Raw genomic sequence first — 17,366 nt, forward strand, 5'->3', positions numbered from 1 at the left:
AATCTATGCATGAGAAAGATGTAGTGGAAATTTTGGGGGGGATTAGAGTTTATTTTTGTCATCTCTGTGAGACAGCTACTCATTCATCCAGATCACAGCTAAGAAAAAAGCTGGTCACAGAAATTAGCAGTTTCAGCTCAGCAGCGAAGTCGCCAGCCTGTGAAGGCAGAGAGAAATTGACTAATTAGCAATGCGCACTAAAACTTGACGGTTCTTTATAGAGAGAGAGAAGAGAGAGGGAGAGAGAGGGAGAGGGAGGGAGAGGGAGGGAGGGGGGGCTCGCTTTTTCCCCTTCTTTCTTCCAAAGATGTTTGAAATCGCAGTCATTTACGCTCGACAATTTTTACAATAGCCTTGAGCCATAATTTTGCGAGTCTCTCCAGCATCCATCCCCCTGTATGGTCTCTCTCTACTGGCCAAGCACGACCGTTTCTCTCCCCAACCGTGGATTTCCTATTACTCTCGTTACGACTCACTGAGCCCCAGGCCCAAGGATAATGATGTGTTGTTTCTTGGTAGCATAATTTGTCACACGTACATTTTTTCTTCTTCTTCTCTTGCAGAAAGCTCTGCTCCCTCTCTCTCTCCCTCTCTCTCCCTCTCTCTTTCTCTCTTTTCTCCCTCTCCTACATTTTCTCGCTGTTGCTAATTCATGGTGATCAAATGATGTACGACAAAATAAATTGTAAAGAGTGACTGCCTGGAGTTGGGAACCAGAAGGTGTTTTCCCCCTCCCAAGCAGAGAGCAAACCTTTAAAAAGGAAGGACAATTGATTTTTGGGGGGAGCTTAAGTGAGCCTTGACTTTGCAGCTGGTTGAGAGCAGGTAAGTTTCTGGCCTTGTGTCTGCCTTGTGTGTATTTTGTTCTGTCTTTTGGGTTGTTGGAGGGGGAAGGGCCGGGAAGGGAGTCTTTCAGAGGGGTTGGGGGGGTAGTTGTATGGCAAACGCTCATAAAGGAAAAACTCCTATTGCAAGAAATAAGCAGATGAGGAGGAAAGGCAAGGGAGGAGAACAAGAAGGAAGGGGAATAGGAAAAGATGGGGAGGGGGAGACAACGAAGCGGAGAGAGCTAGAGAGAGGTATGACCGGGTCCTCTTAAAGGGAGAGAGACTCTGTAAGATGTTTCAGGCAAGCCAGAGCTTTGGGGGCCGGCGTGGGGGTGCTGCCGGGGGAGGGAGCGCGAGGGAGGGTAGGGTCCACCTGGAACGGGATGGTAAAGTGAGTCGAAAGGAGCCCAGTCCGGTATAAATAGGAAGCCGGCGATCCAGGACCGGCGCCAGGCAGGGCAGAGTGAGCCGCAGTGGAAGGGGCAGGTCCGGCGGGATCCCTCTGAGCCGGGCGGCGGCGGCGGCGGCTCTCCCTGGCGGGCAGGCGGGCGCGCGGGCGGGATGCGAGCAGAGGGTCCCTTTCTGCTCAGCCCTGGAAGGTGCAATTACAGGTTAAGGACCTGGCGTATCGATTTCGCCTCGCCTCCCCCACCCTTCCCTCCTCTGCCTAGATGCGGGCGGCTCAGACTTTTTACAGAAGTAGTTCCAGGGCCGGGGAAGTGGGGGTGCCCGAGTGGGGGGCGCTGGGGGCTTTACCGAGGGGGTCAGAAGGGAGCTGCGGCTGCCGGAGACGATGCTGGGTGGGGCGCAGAGACCCCGCACCCCACTGCTCCCCCGCCCCCCCACTCGTTCGACAGCCCCCACCCCTCCCCCAACACCTGCCTTCTAACTTGAACTTCTCATAGTTACTGGAGTTAAAGCGACTGCGCCTGGTGCCCGGGAGGGAAAACCGTGCACACGAATCCCTCCCGGCCTCCAGGCCTCCCGGCTCCCGCTCCAAACGCGTCCTCGCAGCCCCACTTCCTCCCCCTGGGTCCTCGGTGCCGCCCCGCGCTGGAAGGGGAGATAGATGCCTGAACTTCCGCGCTTTGAAATGAGCGAGACGGGGGAGAGGGGGCCACCGGGTGGGGGTGGCGGTGGTGGAAGGATTCTCCTGCCAGGTTTAAAGGCATCTCTGGAAAATTAGCCAAACTGAGTGGTGACGGGGAAGCCAACAGTTTGCGAAGCAGGGAAGCGGGCAGGGCCAGGGTGAGGGAAATGAGCTCGAATTGATAAGGACCGCTCCCGCCTCTGCCGAGTCCACTGAGCGGGTCCTCACCGCGCTCCGCTGCACTTTCCCGGGAGAAGAAAGGGCTTTATCTCCTCCTTCAGACTATTAGCCTAGGAGTTTCTCGGGGCAGCATGGATAATCGAAGGGGGTCCCAGCTTTTGGAGAGCTAAGATTCGCCCACCCCGCACGCTTGTCGGGCCCCTGTTCCTACCCCCTCCCCCAAACTGGGCCAACTGCGAAAAGCAAAGCTTCGGGCACAAGTTGACCTGGGACCTTCGCCGTCGGTCGCCTCTGAGCTTTCAGGGCACCCCCGGCTCCCCACTCCCCGGCCTTTCCCTTCATCCGGCCCGGCATGGACACGAGCCCACGAGGTGCCTCGGCCTCAGCCGCCACTCTGCCGTCGCTGCTGCCACCGCTGTTGCTGCCAACAGCCGAGCTGAGGTGGTTTTAGGAAAGTGAGGGACGAAGTGTGTGGGAGGTGGCGAGAGGAGCCGCGGGGAGCAGAACCGGCGCCGGGACCCCAGACAGGGCCCTTCTGGTGGCGCTCACGGATCCAGCGTCTTCGGACTTTCCTCCTAAGGTCGGGGTCCGGAGCGCGCCAGGAGGGAGCCAAGCTGAGCCTTGATTCTTGTTCTTCGCCCTCCCCTCCCCTCCACACCCTTCCCCACCCCGACCACACCCCACCCCCTCCACCACCCAGCTCCCCTCCCTCCCATCCCCCACCCCTGTCTGCCAGGTTGGAGGAGGGTTTAAAGCCAGGTGCACCGAGTCAGCTCGCCATGTCCAGATCCGGGGACAGGACCTCCACCTTCGACCCCAGCCACAGCGACAACCTGCTGCACGGCCTCAACCTGCTGTGGAGGAAGCAGCTGTTTTGCGACGTGACCCTGACGGCCCAGGGCCAGCAGTTCCACTGCCACAAGGCCGTGCTGGCCTCCTGCTCGCAGTACTTCCGATCGCTCTTCTCCAGCCACCCCCCTCTCGGGGGAGGGGTCGGCGGCCAGGACGGCCTGGGGGCCCCCAAGGACCAGCAGCAGCCGCCGCAGCAGCAGCAGCAGCCGTCACAGCAGCAGCAGCCGCCGCCGCAGGAGGAGCCCGGGACTCCTTCTTCCTCCCCCGACGACAAGCTGCTGACCAGCCCCCGGGCCATCAACAACCTGGTGCTGCAGGGCTGCTCGTCCATCGGGCTGCGCCTGGTGCTCGAGTACCTCTACACGGCCAACGTGACCCTGTCCCTGGACACGGTGGAGGAGGTGCTGTCGGTCAGCAAGATCCTGCACATCCCCCAGGTCACCAAGCTCTGCGTGCAGTTCCTCAACGACCAGATCTCGGTGCAGAACTACAAGCAGGTGTGCAAGATCGCCGCGCTGCACGGCCTGGAGGAGACCAAGAAGCTGGCCAACAAGTACCTGGTGGAGGATGTGCTGCTGCTCAACTTCGAGGAGATGCGCGCCCTGCTGGACTCGCTGCCGCCCCCCGTGGAGTCGGAGCTGGCGCTCTTCCAGATGTCCGTGCTGTGGCTGGAGCACGACCGCGAGACCCGCATGCAGTATGCGCCTGACCTCATGAAGCGCCTCCGCTTCGCCCTCATCCCGGCCCCGGAGCTGGTGGAGCGGGTCCAGTCAGTGGATTTCATGCGAACCGACCCAGTCTGCCAGAAGCTGCTGCTGGACGCCATGAACTACCACCTGATGCCCTTCAGGCAGCACTGCAGGCAGAGCCTGGCCAGCAGGTAGGAGACAGCAAAGAGGAGGGCGGGGAGGGGGGAGCGGGTAGAGCCAGAGAGGCCGGAGGGAGGGGAGGGGGCAGGGAGGAGGGGAGAGATGTATGGGCTGGGCGGGTGGCTCTGGCAGGATGAAAACTAACGCAAACAATTCAGAGTGTGTGGGGAAAGTTGATTTCAGAGTCCCTGAAAGGTCAATAGGGAACTGGCCTAACAGCATCCCTGAGCGCTCCAAAGCCCAGGTTCTAGATATCCCCAGAGCCATCAACAAGGGAATTGTGGACTCAGACTGAAATTGACAGGCAGGTGGGGCCAAAGGCCAGGACGGTTAGAAGTGAGGCTTTGGAAGTCTCTCTAAGCCAGCTCTCCCTACAAATCTTAAGATGGGCTTGCTCAAGAAAAAGGATGCTGTGGTGAGGAATGCCCACCCCACCCCTCCTCAGTTCTGCCTTCGGTGAGCAGAAGAGCCCAGGCGATGCTTGCAAAGGCAGGCTTTCATGGTCTTGCTGTCACACACTCAAGTTGTTTCTTCATTACTGGGATCTGCTCCCTGTCGATGTCAGAGCTCCAAAATGCTTTGTCTATTAGGGTCACTATTGGAAATGCTGGTATCATGTGCCCAGGCAAACTTCTCTATGTTGTGGAAAGCCTTTCCTTTTCGCTTTTAAAGGAGAGTAAAGCAAGAGATTTCAGGGTGATGGGATGAATCTTGCCTAGCAACTCCCATTTCTGAGAAGAGTGCAGTTGAAAATTGGGATGGGGGAGTGGAGAGGCTTCTAGCTCCAGTTGGTCTGTGTGCCTGCTCACCAGTGACAAAGAAGTTGGAGAGTTGTTGCTGCTTCTGTTGTCGCTAGTTAAAAATGTGGTTGTGTGTGTTGCAAGTAGGATTTCAGGGGAGAGAGAAATGATGCCTTTTTAAAATGCTGCTGAGGTGAAAAGGCTGTAGGAATTGACAATCGTGTTTTATTGGCTCCAAATTTAAAACCATTTTTAATGAGCCCTAGCAAAGGGTTTCTTTCTCTTTTTAGAAAAGAGAAACAGTATTCTCTCAGTTTCTCATGATAAAACATCATGATTCCAGATGCCAGGCTACTCCAGCCTAACCACCAAAGTGTTATAAAGTGTAGCAAAGTACATGGTTTGAAAATCTAGCAGGGCATTTTCCCAATCAGAATGATGTCTAAAGGATGGGGCCTACCTTGTGCAACCTTATAGAATTAAATGGTGTGTGTGTGTGTGTGTGTGTGCGCGTGTGTGTATGTGTTTCATTATGTTTCCACCAGACCTAGGTAACTAAAGTTTAAAGAAATGGAAGATATTCTCTACACTTTTTTAGGCAGCTCTAGTGTTAAGGAGAGGCCAACAGGAGGCATGAGAAATCTTGAACTTGTAACAAAACCCTGTAAGTTGATTTTTCTAACATCTGTGGGAGATGAGTTAATGAATCGTGTTGTCAAAAGATGATAATAGGACAATAGAAGAAACAAGAATCCAAATCCCCATGTGCTTTTAACAGTCAGCACAAGGAGCCAATGAGGAAAAATACATGAAACGTATTTTTATTGTATTGGAATTTTTCGTTTGTCTAAAGATCCAAATGGCAAACTCAGTGTGATGGGTGATGGGCCTCGGTGATTAATATTCTGTCATTTAAATTTTTATCACTTTTAAATGACCTACAAGTGTACTTCATTTAGCATATATCATACATAGTCGATAATTCAGACAACACAGTTACAGTTCTGAAGATACATTTACTCATACTTTTAAAAATATGTATAACACGGTATAAATTCAGAAACCCAGAGGAATAATAAAATTAAGATTTAACTTATTCTAAGAGAAATTTTGGCAGAGGAGCTTTATAAATTTGATCCAGTAAATAATTTCTGAAGCCCTCAGTGCACTTTTATCTAACAGGTATGTCCTAAGATTCAATGTTAGAAGAGTTGACTTTCAAAATGCAAAATCCATTTCCCACTTTAGTCAAGATTCAGCACACCAGCTAGTGCCTGCTGGCTCTGTCCTGGTGGATGGCTGAGATACCAGGCTGCCTGGCTCCGTGACGACACCTTCCAGCTTCATTGGGCCACATCATTTGAAGGATATGTAGTGGTGTCTGACCAATGAATGCTTACAAGTGTCATGGATACTGCAAGAATCTGATACTTCTGCAGTAGGAAGAAAACTGTATTTTCTTTTAAAAGAGAAAGATATAGAAAAGCAAATGGTTCATGCAAACCTATCATTGACCTCAAAATAATGTAATTTAGGTTTTAGTCCTTTATTAGTAAATGTTGCATTTTGAATTTTACAGACTAATTATATTATTTTAATTTTAATTCATAGGAAGAATGCCAAAATAACCATGAAGTTCCTAACTTTAAAGCAGACAGAAATGCTGTAAGTTGCAACCAACAGTATTAAATCAGCCCATTTATTATAGCATCAGTGTAATATAAAAATGTTCCCTTAGCCTTATGTGTCATTTAACAGGGGGATAAATGTGTTAACCAATTGTTTTTGAGATTACATCACTTTCATTGAAGACAATTGAATAGAAGGAACTTGTATTTATTACTTTTTATCCACCTGTAGTTTTTAAACTCTAAATGTAAAAGAGTTTCTTAAATTCAGAGAGGGAGATGAAAATGTAAAATTGACCAGTCTTTTGGAATAAGTACAAAGTATAAGCAAATAGAATAACTTCAAAAGAGAATTTACTTGTTTAAGAGTATATTATCTATAGAAAGTAGAGATGTTAATATAATAATCATTTAAGCATTTTAAAGATTATTAATTTTGAGTTTTTATTAAGTCTAGAAAAGTAAAGGAACCCAAGTATAAACTCTTTATACAAATACTCAAATTAATATAAAATGCTCCTCTTGTTGCTTGGTTTTTCTAAGTATACCAGCTGCACTCAAATTCATATTCCATTTTACCAAACTTAACACAAGGACAATAAGTAAAATAAGAAACTTGTCACTCCGTATTCAAATACACACATAAGTAATTTAGGATGACAGGACTTGACGAAGGAGATAAAGTTTCAGTTAGACAGGAAGAATAAGTTTTAGTGATCTATTGCACCAGCAACGTGACCACAGTTAGTAAAAAATATTATATATTTCAAAATTGCTAAAATAGTAGATTTGAAACATTCTCAACACAAAAAAATGATAAAGAGGTGAAGTGATGGATAGATTAAATTGGCTTGATTCAATCTTTCTACAAGTCAATATTAACATCATCTAAAGCATGAAAATTTAGTTTCCTAAAGTGACATGATATGCAGTGTTTAGTATATTAAATGTAAATAACAGAAGACATAGTCTAAATTTAGCTTAAGTAACCCAAATAGTTTCTTTTTATTTGCTGTTTGAAATTTTAATGTATAACTTAGCAATTATCCCAAATAAATCAAATTGGACTAGATATTAATTACTGGATAAAATTAACTAACGTTTTACATTTTCATTGCACCCCACACAATATAACAAATAAATGCTTATTAAAAGTTGAATGAATTAAGATTATGAAATAAGAAAGGCTCAATGTTGTACTTCATCAATACATTAATCTACATTACTATTGCACATAACAAAAGTTTACTGAACCTTCTCCAAGAAAACACCTGTAATAGAATACATTCATGAAAGTAATCATATTTTTTAAACATTTAACAACTAGCTATTACGTCCCGTGTAGGGTTCCATATCAAAGTGTAGTTTTAAAGAAATTATATTTTATAAACAACAGGAGACTATCTAAGATTTCATTTACTACAAAACATAGTCTATTTATAGATTTCTCATAAATTAATGTAAAAATCTATTTAAACATCAATGGTACTAATTATCTATCTGCTAAAATGACTTGCAATAATTAAAATGTCATTACATTTCCTAATATACAGTTTTGATTCCTGGCTTTGGTGCTTAGAAAGTGTTTCATTAAATGTAGGACAATATTTTCTGTTGGTTCCCTTTCGAAGAACTGAGTAATAACCTTAACAAAGCAAACTAATCTTGTATCCATGCATTCTCTAAATTGTTACTTCCCTTTATATCAATTTGATACCCTCAGATTAAAAATTGTTAGGTAGTTAAATTTTGTATCAGAAATTATTCAACCATTCAGAATACAATTTGTTTATTATCTGAAACAGGACCATTGATTACAAAATTACATCAACCGGTATGGAAGTCAAACAGTTACATCCTACAATCAGAAGGCAATTAAAAAGGATAGTAAGCATGGTATTGAAATAGAGGACTTACTGTTAAAAGTGGACGTTTTCCAGTTTTAATTCATGCTTGTATTTTTACCATTTTTATGAACATGAGGTTCACTCATTACCTTAGCTAATTCTAAGTATCCCAATTTTCTTAACTTATAAAACAGTAAAAAATGTGTTACCTTATTTACAACTGCTACTGCGTAACAGGTGATGTTGATGCACTTCATAAACATTACTTAATTGAATTCTCATAACAGCCCAAGGTATGCGTACTATCATTAGCTTCATATAGATAAAAAACTGATGCACAGAGAAGTTAGGCATTGCTCCATGATCGCACAGCTGAACCCAGGCAGTGTGGCAAGTCTGTGTTGTCATTCACAGTATGCTGTTTTTTACTGTCACTCCCCAAATGCTAGCCAGGCTGAAATCTGGTAATTGACTGAAGAGTTATATGTAGACTTAAGATTTTTCTTTTAAAAAGAAACTTGTGAGGGTTAAATATTAATGTATCTGACTTTAAAAAAAAATTAGGAGGTTGTTTTTCCAGGCCAGGGGTCAGCAACTTTTTTTCTATAAAAAGCAACACAGTGTTTATTTTTGGCTACTCTTCACCTGTAGTGCAAAAACGCAACTGACAGTACATTAATGAATGGGCATTGCTGTGTTACAGTAAAACTGCATTTGTGGGCACTGAAATTTCATGTAATTTTCACATCATGAAATATTATTCTTTTAATTTTTTCAACCACTTAAAAACATAAAAGACATTCTTAGTTTTCAGGCTATACAAAAATATAAAAATAGGAGGTGGACTGGATTTATACTGTGAGCCAGTTTGCCAACCCATGTACTAGGCACTTGGGATATATCAGTGAAGAAAATGGACAAAAACAATTTGCCCTTATTCTAGTGGAAAAAATCCCCATTAGTCTTCATCCTTCCATTTGGAAAGAACTCAAGTCTAAATAATTCTACCGTGCTAAGTTAGAAGTTAATTTTTCCAGAATATGACTTAAGGATTTGGATAGTGATCCTCGGAAGCTAAATAGCGATTAATTAAAACAATGGATGAGTTTCTCATTTTTTCAAGCATACTGGATATAAAACCTCCTAATGTAGAATGGTCATCATTATTCAGAAGAGGCTTAAATATTGTTTATATGATATTTTAATCATTTCAAGTAGGAAATCAAAGTAGGCGAGTATATTTAACACACTATTTTTCTGAGATTAACGGGCACATATTCAGCAAACTAATCTAGGCAAACTAATCTAAACTAAATGAACATGTGAGCAATTATTTTTCTAAGTGTCAATCTGTATCTCCAGCTGCTTTGGTCAAAGGGCATGCGTTATCAGGGTTCCTGACTTATGAGTGGATCAACTGGATTGAGTATAGATCCTGCCTGCCTTCTGCAAAGTGAACAACCTCTGCAGGAATACGTACCCCATTGTAGGTTTGTCTTATGTGTCTGTCTCAGACCCCAACAGACAGTGACTTCTCTGAATGTTTGTAACCAAACTCAGTGCCTGACCTGGATCCAAAACTGTGAGTCCGTTATAAATTGCTATTGGTCTTAAATATAATTGAGATAGACACTTAAGGTTGGCGCAGTATAGTGTGAATCAACAAAGCTAATGTGCAATAAAAATGTAGGTAATTTTAAAGATGATTACACACACGCAAACATACACACAACCTGTTGTTTGCCAATACTAATAGTAGCTATCACTTACTGAGCAACTACAACAAGCCTGACTTATCACTTACAACGTTTCCAATCTTTACAGCACCCTTTCAGCCTTTTTAAAGATGAGAAAACTGGGACTCAGAGAAGATAAGTAATTTACCCAATTATCTGAATAGTTTTGAGTCAGAGGTCCTTATCACCAGGGAAATACCCTGCCATTATGAGTGTATATTGGAGATGTGGCATTTACAAAAGACAAACTCTTATCTACACCTTCCACTTGTTTTACCACACCACAAAAGTCATTAAAAGTTCCTGCCATCTAACTCTTCTTCAGGCCACTCAACCAATGAAGAATGAGGGGAAGACATTAGAAAGCCGGAATTCTATCCTTCTGGTCTACAGTGCTTAATTATTAGTTCTGAATTAAGGGGCTAAATAATGAAGTTGCTGAGATTTGGCACTATAATATTGACTTACTAAAAACAGAATGAGCCAATGCACTTTAAATAAAGAAAAGAGAGAAAAATAAGAACTTTCTGTTTAACTATGAAAAATAACTATGAAAAAAAAACCAAAACCTTGAAGCTTGAATTTGAACCAAAAGTTGTTTTCCCTGGATTTCTGTGCACTGAAGTACTAGAGGGGTGTCAGATTTGTTTTTGTGACAGTAAAACACTATTCATGTTGGTGATAATTTCAGGTGATTAAATAACCAGGTAGAAGTTGGAATTATAAAAATACCTGTATATTTTAATAACATAAAATAAGACCTCTATAACTGAAAATTTATTCTGTTTATATTTTGTTTCAAGAAAATCATTTTAACAATTATTAGATCATAAATGTTTGTCTTCTCTCATTCATTTAGAATTCAGAAAATATGTTCATTTTCCATGTCCTTGCCATTGATTTCCAAGATAATTCACAATACATGCTTTACTACTGATGATTTCTTTAAATTAAAACAAAACGAAAACACTATTTTGATATGGGTAGGAGGATGACTTAACCAGAGAAAGGCTATCTTTTGTAATACAGATGATACAATGAGTGTGTTCATTTTACTATAAATACCAGAGAGGTTTATCTATTCACAAATAATATTACTGCAAATAGGATTAGAACTATTTGCAACATTAGAAGTAAAGCAGAAAGGTACTATGGAATGCCTACCATAAAAAGAGAAAATAAATTATAGGGTAATGAGAAAAAGAAGAAAAACAAGAAGTAAGAAAAATGCAAGGAAATAAGGGGTATCAAACAAGTTATTAAGAATGTGAACCATCTGAAAAAGGAAGAAAAAGAAGACGGGCAAGAAAGTTCTAAAGACTGGAAATTAGGTGTTCAACATTTACAAATCAAGATAAGTACAAATCAAGAAACACTTAAATCATGGCATACCCAACCTTATATAATTTAGAGTTATAGACAGAGTTCCATTAAAAAGAAAAAAAAAAGTCAGTCCTCAAAAGAAAGAAAATATTTTCACAAGAAAAAAATGTCAATCATGGTACCTTACCGCCTATAATTCCATTCTGTTCAATAACTATGTATACGTAATCTGAGTTAATAAGATTTTTTTTTGTTTTTTTTTAAACCCATTGTTGTGCTAGGTAATGCAGTAGTTTCAAAAGTGTCAGAGTTCAAAGGGGACAACCCGTTATGTGAATATAAGGAGATAAATATATAACTGCATTCGTTGCAAAATCATCTTAATTCCTATGTAATTTGACCTGGCAAAAGACCTGAGAAGCAAGGAGAACTTCAGGACCTCTGACAGCTTTCTAAACGCAGGCCCATGACTGTGTCACACTGTTAGTGGAAACTTGGAGTGATGCATTGCAATTTACTACTAACCAGAAGTTGTGCTATGGAATATCCCCCACATTTGTATTGAACATATATGGTACATCAAGCTCTGAGCTAAGTTCTGAGATACAGAGTTGAACAAGACAGACACATTTCTGACTGCATGCAATTTACAGTAAAAAGAGAAAGAGTAAATAATAACACAAAATAATCACACTGGCAATACATAACCTACAAGAGAAAAGTGTCATGGGCTGGGACACCCTATAACAGACAGCTGTAACCTTATCAGAGTGAATGGAGAAGACTTTCTCTGCAGCAAAGGTATAAGATGAGGCTTGAAAGATGAGCCATTCTAAGTAATGAGCCTGGGGAGAAGGCAAAATATGCAATTGGAGAGGCAAAGCTGAGAGAAGACCACCTGCAAAACTCCTGGGCAGAAAAGAGCTTGGCACCTTCCAGGAACTGAAAAAAAAAAAAAAGGGTGCGTGGCTACATTTGTGGCAAGAGGAGTTGTCCAAATCATACAGGAAGTTGCAGGCCCTGCTAAGGATTATTTACTACATAGATACATTTTAAAATGGGAAAATCAGCATGTTTTTCAGTTGAACTGAAAAAAGAAGTAATACTATTGTGGAAACACTGCTGCCTTTGAAATCATAAACCTAAATGAGTGGCCTGGCTCCACGTAAGCCGAGTCCTGCAGCAGTAAAATGGGTTAATAATTATAGTTCTAAATACCAGCGTTTGTAGAAAGATCAGCTGAGATTGTAGAAAAACTAAACATAAAATGCTGTTTTAAGTTTGTGTATTATTAATTTTAAAAGACATATTTAGCAAAATTTACCTGAATGCACTTTTGCCTATCAAAAAATCACTAGGACATATTCATGATACCACTGATAGCACAGAAATAGTCAGAGACTGTTAACACCAGAGGAATGAAGTTGGAGGCAACCAAAGGTGAAACCAAGGGCATCAGAAAGAAGTGGGAACATTAGAATTTTCGACAGCTCTCAGCAATTTATATTTCATTCTTCAAAAGGAAAATGGCTGGTTGAGTTATAAATGTCTTTCATTTCTTCCTTTCATAGAAGAGAGTTCCTCTTCTTTTTAATCTCATAAACTTAAGCTTAGAGACTTTCTTTTCTGCTGCTCCCAAAGCCTTTCACATGCCTATGTCTGGCTTCTTTGCTCCCAGAGCGCCTGTGAGGGGGTTGGTAAATTGCACCTGTGCGGGGACTCTGAACTTCCTCAGAGCTCAGCTGGGCCACCGTATGGAGACTGGCTCACTGGAGGCTGCAGAGAAGTGAACTGAAGAATTACAGTCGGTTTCACTTCCCTGCCTTATGTGCCTTCAGGTGCCTCTGAAGACAGGCGAGGCCAGTGAAATGGAGAGGAGGAAGAAGAGAGAAAGCAGCAATATCTGAGAAAAGTCCTTGAAAATGTACAGGCATTGTTGAAAAATATGGAAAGATGGATGTGCATGTTTGTGTGTGTGTGTGTGTCTGTGTGTGTGTATATAGTCCAATCATATATTATTGGGTGCTAGCTTCAAATTTTCTATAGAGTGATTTCTGAAATGTGTTTTTTATCAGATAAAGGTCTATTTTGAATGTCAGGGTCAGGGTGAGATGGTCCACAATTCACAATCTGGCGCTGAGTGAGGAATTATTAGGCTGGAGGGTCAATTTGTCACCAAAAAAAAAAATAGTCGTATTTGTAAATCCTTCTTAGAACAAAACAACAGAGGGCTGTGTGGCTCTGATTTTGAGCACCCCTCAAAACCAACCACATCAGAGCATCCTGTGCAAAACGATGGGATTTAAAAAGGGCATGTAAACCTGTGAGTCAGAGAGGAAAACTTTGAAGGAAACACTTTAATGCTATCAGGTGTACACTAGGCCCTCACCACTTTCTATTTCATATGCATTAACAGGAGTTCAGTGATACAGTGAAAGATCCCAGTCAGTATGGGTGTATTACAGAGGCAGAAGTGTGTGCCCAGTAACACAGATGAATTTGGTGGATTGGTTACTATAGCAACTGTGCCACATTGTCAGTGGCAATTCCTGTAATCTCCCTCTCCTAAGGTTTCACAAGTATTCACTCCAAAATGACGAGAGAGAGAGAGAGAAAGAGAGAGAGAGTGAGACAAGGTTATAATGCAGATATCTTAAACAGCTGTATTGTGTAGTAATTAAGACCTGAAAGTTAGACAAATGCTAGTTTAACTCTCACCTTTACCACTTACAAGCTGCTTCTCCTTGGGTAATTTACTTAACCTATTTTCAGATTCCTTACCTATAAAATGCACATCATAATACCCACTTCATTAGGGCAATTCTAAATGTTAAAATAATGTATGTACATCACTTAGTATAGTGCCTGGCTATAAATATTCAATGATTGATAGCTTGGATTTTTATAGGAATTGTTCCATTTATATATACTTGCCTTTCTGCTCACTTGTTAGGACTTCCACTTCCATACAAAATGTTTAGAGTTGGATTTCCACAACGTGAGTACTGATGCAGTTCTGATAATGATTATGCTTCTGCTGAAGCATTATCCATTTTAGTCATCATTTTAAGTTCATGTTCATTTTATCCACCTTTGAGTGATATATAGATCCCAAGCCAATCCTGGAATTTTATTCCATCCTTTTGATCTATTCATGCAATTGGAAAATTTAGAAAACCCACGGTAGATTCACATTGAGCAGCTTTATTAAGATGTAATTAATATACTATACAATTCACCCACTTAAAGAATATAATTCAGTGGTTTTCAGTATATTCACAGAGTTGTGTGGCCATCACCACAATTTTAGAACATTTTAATCATTTCCTCCCCCAAAAACCCGTATCTGTTAGCAATCACCAATCATTCCCTCACCACCACCATCATCCGCCCCACTTTCGGCCCTAGGTAACCACTAATGTACTTTCTGTCACCAGAGATTTGCCTATTCTGGACATTTCATGTAAATAGAATCATACAATATGTGGGTTTTTTTGAATGGCTTCTTTCATGTAGTGTATTTCCAAGGTTCATCTATGTTGCCACAGGTAATACTAATTCATTTATTTTTATGGCTGAATAATATTCCATTGTACAGATAAACTACATTTTGTTGTTTATCCATGGATGTGTGGGTTGTTTCCACTCTTTGCTATTATGAATAATGCTGCCCTGAGCATTCCTATACAAGTTTTTGTATGGACATATGTTTTCATTTCTCTTGGGTATGCATATACCTAGGAATGGGAATGCTACCTCATATGTTAATTCAGTTAACATTAAACAAATATTTAACCTTTTGAGGAACTGCCAGATGGCTTTTCAAAGCAGCTGCACCATTTTACATTCACACCAGCAGTTTATGAAGTTCCAATTGCTCCACATCTTCACCAATACTCATCTGTCTTTTTCATTATAACCATCTTAATAGATGTGAAGTAGTATCTCATGGTGGTTTGCATTCCCCGAATGACTAATCACGTTGAGCATCTTTTCATGTGCTTATTGGCCACTTGCATATCTATTTTGAAAAATGTCTCTGGGCCTGGTGGTGCATGCTTATAGTTCCAGATACTCAGAGGCTGAGGCAGGAAAACTGCTTGAACCCAGGAGTTTGAGTCTACAGTGAGCTATGATCGGTCCACTGCACTCCAGCCTGGGCAATAGAGCGAGACACCATCTCTAAAAACAAACAAACAAAAAAATACGAGAGAGAGAGAGAGATGTCTATTCAAATTCTTTGGCCATTTTTTTTAGTTGTGCTATGTGTCTGTTTATGATTAAGTTATAAATATCCTGTAAGCATTGTAGGACTTCTTATGGTACCTAGATCACAGCTGGGGCTACCTTCTGCAGGAATAGGTTACACTATTTGCAAAAATGAAAAGAAAATACATGCAGATGTACAGTGCAAAATTCTCTAGATGCTTTTATATGACACTTATGACTATTATTAAAAATCTTGGCATTTGATGTGGCAGAGAAAAATATCTGTGATTGACTTTGGTATTGTTTGTTTTCCTCTTCGTGTGATCATTTTAGCTTTGTTGACTTGGGCATCATATTTCTTAAATGATATTCTGGACTTGGATAAGCAAATCTTTCATTTCAAGGAAAACATTTTCATTACTCGACTTATTTACTTAAATTTTCTTAAAGACACATAAGAAATATTTTTTCAAGCAATGTTAATACAATAATTACTTTAGGAAATAAAGTGAAATTGTTTTGACTTCCAAGACATGATAACTGATAAGAAGCCCTATAGAAGAAGTACTGCATGTCAAAAGAAAAGAAAACAAAAAAACAGCAGCCCTCAGTTTAAAACATTCCTTGTGGGCATCAGCAGGAAACAACAAAGCACGGGATTTTCAGTCAAGGCTGAGATTCAATGGAGGGCTTCACCACACATATCACCAAGCAGATTCCGACACGGAAAAGCTAAATTTATCAAGAGAATAACTTATCCGGTTTCATCTTTCCTTTGCTACAGTCTCCTGGCAGTTTTCCTTAGGGACAAAAACTGCTGCTACTGCTGCTCTTGAAGAGAAATTACTTTTACTACTCTTAGTAAGTTGGGTACTGTTACTTCATTGTCGCTTCTAATGTGTGGATATGGAATATTGGCCAACAAATCATTTCTTGGGCTTAGTGTTTATGCTGCTGGATAGAACAATTTCTATTTTGATTACGTATCTTCATGAGCAATCAAATTCTTGCTTTCTCTGAGAAGAGTTACATCTTTGATACATAAGAAAGAAGACTGAGCCACCATGACAGCTCTGAGTGCAAGATAGTAGGGATTGTAGTGTGGATTTCTTTATATTTCAAGGAGACAAGGTATTATCAAAAGTATGTGAAAATTTTACAGGTTTTAGAATGCATTTTCAACAAATCCCAAGAATGCAGAAAACCTCTAGAAATTAGTCACATGTTTTTGTCTTTAGAAGACATCTTCTTCCCTTGGCAGAAGTTCTAGTCATGTAGAGAAGGTATCTAATTCTAGACAGTCACTTCAGAACACCTAGAATCCTGACAAACTTCAATTGGCATTCTCGTATTCAAAATTGAAAAGAGAAAATAGACATGCAATGCAAAACTGAAATATTTAAACACCATTCTTGAGGCACTCAAATAAATTCAAGATTTGCGATTTTTCCAGGGTTAAGGAGCAGCAAATGAAACCAACAGCAAGTAGTCTAGGTAAAAATCTATCCCAGGAAAAGGGACACTCTTGTGCAGGAAAAAGCCACGCCAAGCCTTCCATCAGTTTAATCAAACTGACAGTCCAACTTCCAGGAAAGAGTCATTCTTTTGACCTATTAAGAGAAGGAATAATCTCACCTTAGAAAGGTTTTTTTGGAAAGTGTTTCACATTTGCATGTGTGTTTGTGTGTGAAGGAAACTCTAAACCCTAAAGTCTCCAAGTGGCTTAACAAAAATTTATTGTCTCCAATTTCTGGTGGTTGGAAGTTCAAGACCAAGGTGCCAGCAGGGTTGATTTCTGCAGAGCCTCTCTTCCTGGTTTGTAGACAGCTGCCTTCCTACTGTAACCCCATATGGCCTTTTCTCTGTGCTTACATGCAGAGAAAGATCTGGTGTTTCTTCCTCTTCTTATAAGGACACCAGTCATATTGGATCAGGGCCTCACCCTTATGACCTCATTTAACCTTAATTACCTCCTTAAAAGCTCTATCTCCAAATATAGTCACTTTGGGGGTTAGGGCTTCAACACACGAATTTGGAGGGAACACGGTTTAGTCCATAACAAAGC

At 41.4% G+C, this 17,366-nt stretch overlaps 1 protein-coding gene across 1 annotated transcript in view; it reads left to right on the forward strand.

Annotated features, from left to right (window-relative positions):
• Positions 1-458: 458 nt before the first annotated feature.
• The window catches only part of KLHL14 (kelch like family member 14), a 101,909-nt gene continuing 85,001 nt past the window's right edge, over positions 459-17,366 (forward strand). The window contains exons 1-2 of the mRNA XM_003261953.4: positions 459-825; positions 2,834-3,829. Coding sequence (XP_003262001.1) covers positions 2,877-3,829 — 953 coding nt within the window. The 5' untranslated portion in view covers positions 459-825; positions 2,834-2,876. The remainder of the gene's footprint in view (positions 826-2,833; positions 3,830-17,366) is intronic.

This window comes from Nomascus leucogenys, chromosome 4 (genome assembly GCF_006542625.1).
Source record: "Nomascus leucogenys isolate Asia chromosome 4, Asia_NLE_v1, whole genome shotgun sequence".
Classification (NCBI taxonomy): domain Eukaryota; kingdom Metazoa; phylum Chordata; class Mammalia; order Primates; family Hylobatidae; genus Nomascus; species Nomascus leucogenys.